Here is a 12,687-nt window from a genome sequence, read left to right as displayed (position 1 = left end):
TCCTTGCTGCATTTGTAAGCACCATCGAAACCGGTCGCAATGGTTGCTCCTTAGGTCAGGCTGTGGGAGCTGAAGCTTCCCGCAGCCTGACCGGGTGCTGGTAATTTCAGAGGCCAGGAATCTGCGTCCGCCAATGTAGGCATGGCCTCATCTCTCCCGGAAGACGCAGACGATACACCCCCATTTCCGGTAACGGTGACCAGCCACGCGCCCACTCAATGATGCTGTGGTTTGGGTGCATCTGCAGGTGTAATCACAGGACCTGTTTTGCACATGCGCAGAACTGATCCTGCACAGGCACAAAACCCCTAACCATTGTAGATGTACTTTCATCACCGGATGAACGTATAGCTCTGAATCAGGCTTACTGTCCTTAATATTAGGGAGCTTCATGTGTTTGTAGAGAAGTGTCATCTTAACAATGACCAATGTATTTTACATTCATAGCTTATACCTAAACTTTAATTTTCATTTAAAGTTGCACTATCACATAATATATACTTTTTACTAACTTGGAGATTCCCCTAGCAGAAGCCCCAGGTGCTTCTCCAAGCAGCCATTTTCCTTAGGTTTCTGTATTTATTTTCACATCCCTGGCTGATAACTGGATATGTGCAAAACTGAGGATAATGGGGGAGGGGATGTGATCGGGAAGACCAGTCAGTAGTTGCAATTAAGAATTTGTGGCTTCTGATTGGGTCTTCTGCTCACAGCCCTTCTCAGCCACTAATTTAAAATTGTGAATTAAATTGAATTGAAGCTTTGTATTACAAAACTAGTAGTACATCCACCCCCCCACCCTAGCGTAATCACCTCTTTAATAAAGTACATATTTGTAGGTGTTAGTGCAGCTTAAAATGTTGCTTTTAAAATTAGGGAAAAACAGTTGTATATTAAACAGATGTTTAATATTTGTAATTAATATTTGTTTCTGTTATTAATATTCTTATTTTATTTATGATAGACAATGTGCTTTTCTTCTTGTCACCAATAATGTAATTTGTTTATATGAAAAGTACATTATGACTAATAACAATGGTAGGCTTTATTGAACAGCCTGAAGAAAGACCTAGTGTTTCCTGTTATAAATCCTTATACATATTGTAAAGGTTCAAACAAATACAAAACTGAAAACAAATATATTGAGGGCAGAACAGCCTAATCTCATCCAATCCAGTCCTTAGTTGTTGCTTGGTTGTTTGTTGCCTCATTTACAGGGAAAAATTTCAGTCAGTCTAGATCAGCTCAAATTCATAAAACACTGTATGATCCATCTATACATTCAGGCAGGTAAACCAAGATAAGCTACTTGCTTATGGCTATCTAGATGGAGTGGGAAAGACCAGATCCATTTGAGAGTGGCCAGTGTATCAGGGTGCATTCACAATAGTTTCAGTCGTCAAACAAGGATAAAAAATATCAAGATGTATGTGTCAAAACTGCAACTTTATCCACTCATAATAGAAGTAAAACTGATAGAAATGACATCATGGCACGCAGTGAAAGGCCACGCTGCATATGGCATCGCAGTGGATAATTTATGCACGCTCCTGCAACGGCGTGCAAACGCATTGGCACGCCTACATTTTGCCGACCACCCCTCCGTCACCTCCCACAAACGGCACTTCCTGTCAATCACTCTGTGATGGGTCTGCGTAGTCACTTTGATCGCAATCCCGATCGCAGTGGAGTGTTCACGCAATGCGATGCATACGCCTGTGCAGAACGCAACAATCAGCCGATTGCGTGCGTAATCGCAGTTGCGATCCTTGCTGAATCAGACCCACAGGCCACAGTGGGCCATGGTTAAGCCCCCCTCTTGTAGTCGTTCTGGGGCAGCCCAATGTTTCAATGGTCCTGCATATGCCAGACACTCACCATACAGATATGTGTTACAAAAAGAAATTGCACAAGCATTAGCAGCTCCTATCTATATAAATTAGGTGAGAGGGGCATTCAGTCCAGGTCAGCGCTGTCGGGTCTGGGCTGTTTTCATTGTGCATGCCTGAAAAAATCTTCACTGGGGAAAATGAATGACAAAAAAATTTGCATGCACTCAGAAAAACGGCTTCTAGGGACTGCATCAGCTGCAGCCTCTAGAAGTCAGGTAACTCTGGTGTAATAGAAGCAGAAGTGGCCCTCCATTAGTAGCATTTTCTGCTAATCGCAGTTGAGACTGGCAGTCCCAGGGGAAGGAAAACTGCCAGTCTGGTGTGTGACTAGTAAAAAGCACTTCCAATGGGAAGGCAATACCAGTGCACAGGCTGGGGGCTTAATGGAGGTATTGGTGGTGAATTTTATTGGGGAAAGATGGAGAGAATTTGTGGGCCGCATCCCTTAGGTAAAAACCGCCACTGGATACAGTTAAACATGGAACACATACATGACTACATAAATAGTAGTCAAGCATGAACAGTTACAACTAAAACAGATACAAGTACAAAAGCCAGCATGAGACTTGGCAGGGCAGATGTAGAGGGGACAGACATGAGACATGTGGGTAGAGAGGGCCCTGGCCTTGAGAGCTTACAAACACACATACTGTATAAAATGTTTTTCATATCCTCTCTTTTTTTGTTGTATATTCAACACATTATTCTATGTTGAATCTTATGTTGCTTATTTGATATCGTATAATATTTATTTTACTCTTCTGAAAAAGTCTGCATGTACTTTAAAACTATGTATTAACTACATACCAATAATTAATAGATATTTTACTTCCTGGCTATTAACATTCCCTTGTGGATAAATTCCCAACCCACTGATAATGTAACATGCAATATAAGTTGTGTTTAGTCCCTGGAAGACTTACACAATGAGATGCTGCATGTGAAGCACTTATACACACTTGTGAAAGTCTTTTAGTGTATAAGTTATACATCCATAACTGTTTTCCTTACCTAGTTGGGACAAAAAAGGTGCCAGGCAGAAGGTATTAATATTTCCCACCTATCTTTATAGCTTCGGTGGTAAATTACCTCGCTAATTGTATCTGCTTGTTTAGTTAAAAGATGAATTTTTATCCAAATAAGTACAGCTCATTCCAACCATTTATTAGCATTAGATGACGGGGTTTCATTTATCACACTACAGCAATTAACAAAATGCCAGGTCACATATGTGCAATTGTCAGCTTTTGTAGAGACACAAGTGTGAATTTTTACAGAGCAAGCTGGTGATTTTAGCAATTAGCAGTAGGCGAGGAGCAGGCGTATTACATTATGACAGTGCCAGCTCTTGCTACATCTTCTTCTTTAAACATTTCAGAGTCTGCAATTATTTTCATCCCATCTTACTGTTCTTCTTTCTTCTTCAAATCAGTAAATTTTGATAAGTGCTATAATAATAAATACAACTTCCACCTACATATGACAAAAAATGCCCCACCCCACCCCCGTCTTAAAAGGAAATAAGGAACACTGGGCCTGATTCAGAACCCCTCGTAAGCGGCCGCTCGTTCGCTCTGAGCGCTGTTCGCACATCTGCGCATGCGTATGGGTCGTAATGCGCATGCACCAAACAGTCATTGCGGTCGGAAATCGTGTGTTCGCAAAATAGCGAGTGCCTGCTAATTTGAGTGACAGGATGAGGCGTTTGTGGGTGGTAACAGGGGAAGGTGCTTGAAAATGGGGAGTGGAGATCCGAAAGCAGGTGTGCCAAACGGTCAAAACGGGCGTTTTAAGGGTGTGCATAATTAACAAAGCAGCGTCATCGGCCACGTCACTTGGTTGTCTCTTAGCCTGAACTGTTCGCATGATTGCGGTAGGAAAATCCTAACACAAGCACTGTGAGCAGTTCAGACACCTTTCGATGTACTCAATTAATCTAATAAATAGCGGAGATGACGTATGATGCGAACGGCCAGGGGGCGTGTTTACAAAATAGCGAGAGCATATTTCGTTCGCTCGCTCAGACATAGAGGCGTCAACAGACCGCAAAGAGCGAGCGCTCTATTTAAATATCCGGACCCTTTTTCTGAACGAGCGAGCGCAAATAGAGTCTGGCTCTGAATCAGGCCCACTGTGTTGAACATGAGCCTATTTTCATAGCATAACTTGCCTGTATTAGCACTGCACATGTTATGGAGAGGGTGGAATGGGATTGTGAATAGGCAAATTTCAGTAAAAGTGTGTTCACGCAAATGTGGCCCATGAATACCAGCATGTAAGCGCACATGTGCCTGTTAGGAGGTATATATTTTGCACCTAGCATAGGGTTAATGCAGTCATTATGTCAACATTTGCAAACTCTGCAATAATGTCGACAGCACAATGTTGACAGTTATGATATATCTGCAGAATGTTGACATGTGAAATGTCTACGTTCTGCATGGACCAGTGGGTTAGGGTTTGACTGCGGCAGTGGAGGGTTAAGGTTAGGCAATGGAGAGGGGCGGGTTAGGGTTATGCTGTGGGAGGTGAGGTTCGGGTTAGGCACTAGGGGGAGGGTCACTCATCTCAGGAACAGCTGGAAGACACTGCTGGAGCTGCTGAACCCGCTAAGTCACCACTAGAACTCCAGGAACGTTTTAAAAGGACAGATTAGATGGGCTAAGTGGTTCTTATCTGCCGTCAAATTCTATGTTTATGTTTCTATGTTTTGTCGACATTCTAACCATGTTGACATTTCACCAGTATCGACATGGTGAATGTCAACATGTTAAGTATGTTGACATTTGTATGACGGCATGACGAGTATCAACAAAATATTTATACTGAACCCGTATAGGGCAGATACAAAGATGATGATGAGTACTAGTAAACAGGTACATACTGTATGCTGGCATTGCAGAGCCGTAGGTATCTGGATGTGCGCACAGCTCCACTTATGTGCGAAAATACCCTATTTTCCTCTAAATGTTTCTTTTAAGGAATGTACGTCCAATTTACTTTCTTGCATTGGCCCCTGTATGTGACATCATTTTGTGTTGCCCAACATTCAGGCAAATTTTCGGGTGTGTACACAGAGTACCCCAACACCTGCTCTATGCTATGTTTGCCCTGTATTAAATTAAATGGACCATGGAAGGATATAACATTGATTATTATACCCCATAGTTAAATGGAGAAACATTTTCATGTAGAAACACTGGGCAGCTTATATATGCACTCCACAACTTTTATGGAATGAATGCTGGTCCATGTTCCACTTTTTGCCTGTAGTTTTAAAGAAGGTCAGTATATAAAATTCATGATCCACAATGGCAGCACCATTCAGGCTTTATTTTCACTTAATGGGTCAAATAGTTCACACGGAATCGGTATGTAAAGCCGGCTGTCTGGATGCCTCTTGTCAAAATACCAACCGCGGCATCCTGATGGTTTGGTGTCCTGACAGGGGTCGGGTAAGTATACTTACCCTTCCCCCTTCTCCCCCTAACCCACCCTTCTTGTAGCCTAACCCTTACCTTCCCCACCCCGCACCCTAACCCTCCCTGTTAGTGCCTAAACTTATGTCTTCCCCCTTTGTGCCTAAACCTAACCCCCCCTTAGTGCCTAACCCCACCCCCATTGGTGCCTAACCATAACCCTCCCCCTAGGGATGCCTAACCCTAACCAATAAAATCCTAACTCTAACCCCGCTATGCTATCTAAACCTAACCCACACCCCCTCCGCTAACACTAAGGGTGCCCCGGACTTACCTTGTTGGGGCTGGCATCCTTCTGTGTTCTGGTGTCGGGATTAAGATAAGCGTCGGTATTTCGACGCCTATTTTAAGTCCCGTGTTGGACTTTTAGCGTCGGGATTGAGACCGGCAGCATCGCGGCCACTGGTCTCATAACTTCATCCCGTTCACACATGCTTTTTATTGTGATTCCACTGTGATCTATAACTTATTTTGCAAACTTTGCTTCCCACAAAAAAAAACATATATCAGTTCCAGATTTATAATACTGTTGTGTAATACTGGTGCCAAACTAGAATGATTCAGCCTTTCAGTGCTTTGGTAAAATGACCAATCAAATGGGGTTCCTTTAGCGTAGACCAGTGTTTCTCACACCCATGGAACCCTAATAGTGCATGTTTTCTAGAACATCTAGCTGGAACACAATTATGTTAATTGATTAACACAATAGATCTACATGTAGTACTATTCCTGAGGATACCTTGAAAATATGCAGGGTTAGGGTTCTCTGAAGACCGAGTTTGAGAAACAGTGGCGTAGACAGACTATGCTTAACAGTATGGTAAGATATGGTCATGGTTGAATTGTGCTTGCCATTCCTCTTGAGAAACCACAAAAAATATTAAAATCTATTGGTTCAAATACATATATAATAATTTTTATTTATATAACACCTTTATCTCAATATGAGTAATCATTAACATCAGTCCCTGTCTCATTGGAGCTTATAATCTAATTGGTCTGTTTACTAAGCCTTGGATGGAGATAAAGTGGATGGAGATAAAGTACAAGCCAACCTGCTCCAAACTGTCATTTTTCAAACACAGCCTGTGACATGGCAGTTAGAAGCTGATTAGGTGGTACTTTATCTCTGTTCATTTATCGCCATCCAAGGCTTAGTAAATAGACCTCTGCCACCATGGTTCTAAATAACTTCTAAACAATATAGAATTAGAAGTGTACATGTAATGGTAGAACCTGAAATACTAGCAACTAATAGCAACAGTACCAGCTTATGGAATTTGTGGTAAATGTCTCAGTGGACTTGCATACCGATTCAACCAATGTTTTCATCATTGTGTTTATTGTTTTTTGCAGCACCAATAAATTTGTTGGTATTTTACAATTAAGCTAATTTTTTAATAATACTAAGAAAGTATATCATGTGAAGATATCACCCCAGATAAATTAAGATAAATATCATATTTCCATACACTATACTTGATTAATAATATTTTTTTATTTATTTTTCTCTTTTTTTTTTCTAGAGGATGAAAGCCCTGGACAGATCTATCACAGAGAAAGAAGGAACGCAATTACCATGCAAGGCCAAGGCCTTAGTAAAATCAGCGAGGAACCTTCTACATCTAGCGAGGAAAGGGCCTCACTAATAAAGAAAGAGATTCATGGATCTATAACACACCTGCATGAACCGTCTATTCCATACAGGGGCACAGTATTCGCAATGGATCCCCGGAATGGATACATTGATCCACACTATCGTAAGTTCAAAGATGTCACACTACTTGCTCCTGATTCCTAGTTTCATGTGTTTAGCTGTACTTTAAATTCTCTTTTACAAAGCATAGTATTATTATAATGAGCCCATTTGTCTTTTTTTTGTGGAAAGAAATCAGTAATTTATTTTTGTGTTGAAATAAAGAGCAGACAGACAATCCAATCTACCAGTCAGAATATTTGACATCACTTTATAACCAATTACAGATGTGTTCACATACATCTATCCTTCGTGTGCTACAGGATGCGTTACACATAACGCGTGAGTGCTTTGTGACTCTATAGCTCCGAGCTTCTTTTCGTACAACTTTTTACCTTCCAATGTGTCTTATTCACACAGCGGTGTGAATAGCATGCACAAGCAGCTTCTGCTGAATAAAATGATATGTGACATGCCTGTATTATGTGTGCGGAATGGAATTGAAATGTCGGCGGCTGTTTAGCTGCCGATTCAAATCCTGACAACGGCTGCCCGATAGGATGAAAATCCCGACAGAGGCAGGTAAGTATGCTAACCTCCCCTGTCCCCCCTTAACCCTCCCTTAGTGGTTTCTAACCCTAACCTCCTCCCCTAGTGCCTAACCCTAACCTACCCCCCGGGGGTGCCTAACCCTAACCCCCCCTTACCGCTCCCTAAACCTTACCCTCCATAGGGGGGTGCCTAACCCTAACCTCTCCCTGGGGGTGCCTAACCCTAACCCTCCCCCCCAGGGGTGCCTAACCCTAACCACCCCCCCAATACCTAACGAAAACCCTGCTAACTGCCCTAAACCTAATCCCCCCCGCAGTTAACATGACGGGCGCCCCGCACTTACCTCCTTCGGGCACGTGTCGTCCTGGATTACAGCGTCGGAATTATGATAGGCGTCTGTATTTTAACGCCTATCATAAATCCCTAGCCGGCATTCTGCTGTTGGGATTGTCACATAACTACATCCCCTGTGTGCAACTGCGGGTGTATCTGCATACGAAACGCTACATTGCAGTGTCAAAGCAGGTGACACTGCAATGTACAGAATATAGGTATGTCACATGTCATTTTAATCAGCAGAAGCTTGTTAAGCTTGTGCATCCTATTCACATCGCTGGGCGAATAAGATGTACTGGAAGGTAAAATGATGCACAAAAAACTCTCAGTGCTAACTAGTCACGCCACGGCATGGCGCGACTAGAAGGGCTGCTTAACGTGCAAGGAGGCTAGATGTATGCGGACACATCTGTAGATGCTTAACCCAGTTCTATACTGGAAACAGTTTTTACACCTTGACATGTAAGTATATAGTTAATGGTTTCACATTATTAATGCTAATATGTCTTAATTTTTTTTTTTTTTTACAATTTACCACCATTCTTTAGCACACTATTTATTTTCTACTCAAAATCCCTGTGAGCAGAGGCTACAGAAGATCTCATAAACAGAAGGAATCTTCATCTTATAAAACGCTCACTTGTAAAGTTGAGCACAGAATAGAAGACAGACCCCCCACAAAGTCACATGATTGCAGCACTCACAATTCTACTTCACAGCCCAGTCCATTAGTCACAGGGCCCATTCACTTTATTGCACCATACTAGCCCAAAACCCACATTCCTTACAACTATATATTGTTATATTGTTATGGCTTGTAATGAAAAGTGGAAAACATTTGCTTCCAGATATGTACATCTTCAATCTATGTGTCTGCACAGAACCACGGAGGGGCCTAGGGTGACTGCTGGTTGAGCTTAGCATTTGCTCCTAGAAGCAAGGGCAATTATGCCATATTTGCTGTATCTAACCAAAAGCATTGTGTTTAAATGTATGGGATATACTGTAATGTTTATAAATAACATTAAATTTGACATGCTTTTATATATATATAAATACAAAAAAATAATCACCTTTTTAGTACAGACAAAGTTGTGGAACTTACTCTGTGGTAATGAAGTGCATCTTAAGGTGTCAGAGCTCACGCCTTTCCATTACAGATTTATTACCCAGGCAGGATATGACTTTGCCGCTTAACCTTTTGGTCTCCAATTCCATGTGACACTTGGCGACCTAAAAAAAAAAAAACCCGAGTCACAGCCTGTTTCACAAGCCCTCATATTATTCGCCAGAGTTTAAGGTTTATGTTAAAAGGTCAGTGACCAGATGACTGATTAGCAGGGACAGCTGATTAGTGCACAGGTTCTGCTGGAAGAGAAGTGGCAAGGATAAAAGCTAACGTTATCCCTTCATTAGTTGGTGAGCAGCATAAAACAAGAAATGCTCACTCATTGGGGAACAGATCAAAGTGCTTCACAAGTTTAATAATTTTCACCAGCTAGTCTTTATTTTTCAGCCGTTAATAATAATAATGAGACAACACATGTTGTTTTGCTTAGAAACCCTCTTCCTAAAAGGTTATTTATGAGCAATAAGCATCTTTAATGTTTTGTGAAGAATCCAGTTATTTTTTTTTTTTTTAAGATATTGATTGCCTTTGTGGCTTAACAAAGAGTTTAATAATTTTATGCATGTGTATTTATATGGCATACGTTTTTACACAAAGCAGTTTGCAAAAATACATAAATAAATTGGAAATTAGAAAAAAACATCAAGCAACACAAAGGTGACAAAGGTGTCTGACCACAGAACCCACAGTCAGTGGTAGCTTTTAAAACAGGATTTGGTGCCTTTCTGGCTTTAAACAACAGTGTTTTAACAAACTATTAGTAAAGTATTAAAGTAGTAATAATCACCATATGATCTTCCATATTATGTTGTAGTAATGGGGGATGTAGCGTAATGTGAGAGCTTAGCTTGCAATACACACTTTGATCCGGCCTGAACTGATGGTTGGCTGGACCCAGATTTGGCTGTAAACGTGTGATTAAATAATAATTATACGTAAACTGTACATTATAACCTTTTAAAATCAATGCTTTTAGCTATATTGAAACATATGAAAGGCATCAATATTATAATAGGAAGCAATAACGGATATGGATGACACCTTAGACTTTCGGGAAATTGCAGGGTCCATCAACTCTACAAATTCCCGGGTCTCAGCCCGACCGGGGTAAAGAGCACACATAGCAAAAACCCGGGTTGATGCATGTTCACGTGCAAAACCCTGGGTAATTGCCATATGTGTGACACTTCTTCAATCTACTTCAACTCACATAATGCAAAAACCCGGGTTTTTGCACATGAACGCACATCCACATAGGTTTTTGCTATGTGTGGATGCAAACAACCCGGGAATGCGTTGATAGACCTGGCAATTTCCCGGATCTTAAGTCTCAAAGGGGCACAAGAGGGTCACTATAGACTGTATTTGGTGAATATGTTACCTAGAATTCATCTGACACCAATCATGTTGTTTCAATAATTTACAGCTCTAAGCATAATCATTCTCCCTTTTTATTCTTGACATCCTTTTTATTCTTGGTATTAATGTCACTTTTCTTCTGTTTTTGTTTTGAAACTTTGCATTACTGACAATTTGTTGTAATGCTTATATAGAAATAAAGACTACACTTGTCATTTTGATGTGCAGGATCCATTATCGTCTTATTGCATATAGCATTATTAATTAACCACCTAATGACTGAATGGTTATCACCCCAATAACTTATGTTTTAGAGATGCATTGGTTTCACTGGGACATATGTGTGTATTTATTGGTCTTTTTACAGGAAAAAAAAGAGAAAAATAAGAAATTAACCTTTTCCATGATCCTTCTCAAAACTTTGCCAGCTAGTATACATCTTTAGGTTCAATGCCTTTTCTGTGTATTACAACTGCACACAGATACAAAGAATCCATGGGCACAAATCCTTATGGGGGGAGTCGGTGGGTATGGGATCAAGACATAAATTGTTTTTTTTTATGTAGGTTTATGACAACATGCTTTCTGCCTAACATTCTACAAAATGTCGAATCAGTGTCATGAAAAATAAGGGATATAATTTTGGGAGTCTCGAACGGGAACTAGAGAGAGGGGGCATTCTACTTTTTTTTTAAACAAAAATGACTTACTTTATTTAACTTTTTAACTCTTAGATTATTTTGGGAGGGGGATTGTCAGGGAGAGACAGCACCTGATCAACGTCTCAATATAGTGATCTACTGTAATAACACATAGCTCTGGGCGATAGCTGGATTGGCTCCGCTCTGCTTTTACTTGCCAGTCAGAATGATAAAACATGCTGCTGGGCCCTCATGATGGCAGACCGTGCTAGAGAAAAGAGGTTCCTGATATGATGTAAATAGTCAATAGGTGGTTGGCAAGAGGTTAAAAGAAGACTTTTCCAGTTGCTGAATGATACATCCTGCATAAACAATCATATGACACTTTTTTCTAAGCCTTAGGGCAGTACAATAGCTGCAGGTGTCACTGTTGCAATCCTTGGGTTGGTGTGCTTTTTGAAACAACAGCGTGCTATATTGACCCCTGCAGACTTTGAGATGATACTACATACTCTAAAATGTGTTTAATCATTTGTTCATCAAGAGAAAAAAAACATCTTACAGTAATGGACTTCTAATGTTAAATTTCCTTTAAATGGAACTGCAATTAATATGTGCCAAGTAAAAGATGTAAATACTATGTAGGTCTATGGGGCTGCCAGCATGAAAGATACTTCAAAGCCATCTGTTAACACTGCGCTTTTTGCAGCACTCCCATAATGATGAATTAGTTGATGTTCTGCTTAGACAGTTATGAAATTTTAACAAAATGAAATATTTTCAAGATAAACTGTTTATATAGAACATGTACTCATCAAGGAATCACATTGGAGTCTACCCCACATGCTCCGTTTAATATGCAACAGAGTAGAAATGGATCTGAAAATAGGGATTATTCATCCCTAAGCAGTGAATAGACTGTATACATTTGGAACACAGGGCAGCGCCTGGACATTTCTTGAACCATTTTTCATCTGCTTGCATTACTTCCTTCGTTTCTTCTAAACTTCATATGTATGGACTTTGCACTCTACTATATAGGATCAGCGACCCTTATTTTAAACACTTTATTCCCTTTTCATTTGTTAGTAAATTGAACTCAAATGTGTGCATGGCAGGAGCAGAGTTTTTCTTTTAACCTAAACAGCTGAGCAGTCACATTGCAAATCACATTTCTGCACAACTGTCTATCCCAGAACCATTGTCATCTTTAGATGGCAATGTAATTTTTAATACGGAAAATACAATATAATTTCCAAAAATAGATACTTCTTAGATATTTTTAAAACTAATTAAGAGTTACCACCAAACATTGTACTAATGCTTATTTGAAAGTGGAATGTTTAGTTGAACTGTGGATTGGTGCAGTACCAGAATGCTGTGCTTTTTTAAGTATTGCAACTTAGCACAGGATATTAATTTACAAGTAGAAATGTAACTTGTGGAGTATTGTTTAATGGTTTCACAGACTCTAAGTGAACTGAAGAGTTGGCCATATTTCAAAGTTTACTATTTTCCTTTATGTGTGAAAAAATCCAGAAAGTGATGAAGTTGTGTAGTGTAGGTGTTAGTTAGGTTCATTTAAAGCTGGTGAGATCACTCT

General features: G+C 40.3%; 1 protein-coding gene across 4 annotated transcripts in view; it reads left to right on the top strand.

The window, feature by feature from the left end:
- GLI3 (GLI family zinc finger 3) overlaps positions 1-12,687 on the top strand; it is a 257,696-nt gene that overhangs the window by 87,227 nt on the left and 157,782 nt on the right. For all 4 annotated transcript variants that reach the window (XM_088476046.1, XM_088476045.1, XM_088476047.1 and 1 more), the window contains one exon: positions 6,898-7,131. In XM_088476046.1, coding sequence (XP_088332172.1) covers positions 6,898-7,131 — 234 coding nt within the window. The remainder of the gene's footprint in view (positions 1-6,897; positions 7,132-12,687) is intronic.

This window comes from Taudactylus pleione, unplaced genomic scaffold (assembly GCF_031769625.1).
Source record: "Taudactylus pleione unplaced genomic scaffold, aTauple2 ptg000181l, whole genome shotgun sequence".
In the NCBI taxonomy this organism is placed as follows: Eukaryota; Metazoa; Chordata; class Amphibia; order Anura; family Myobatrachidae; genus Taudactylus; species Taudactylus pleione.
Note: the sequence above shows the minus strand (reverse complement) of the source record. Positions and strands in the feature narration are given on the sequence as shown.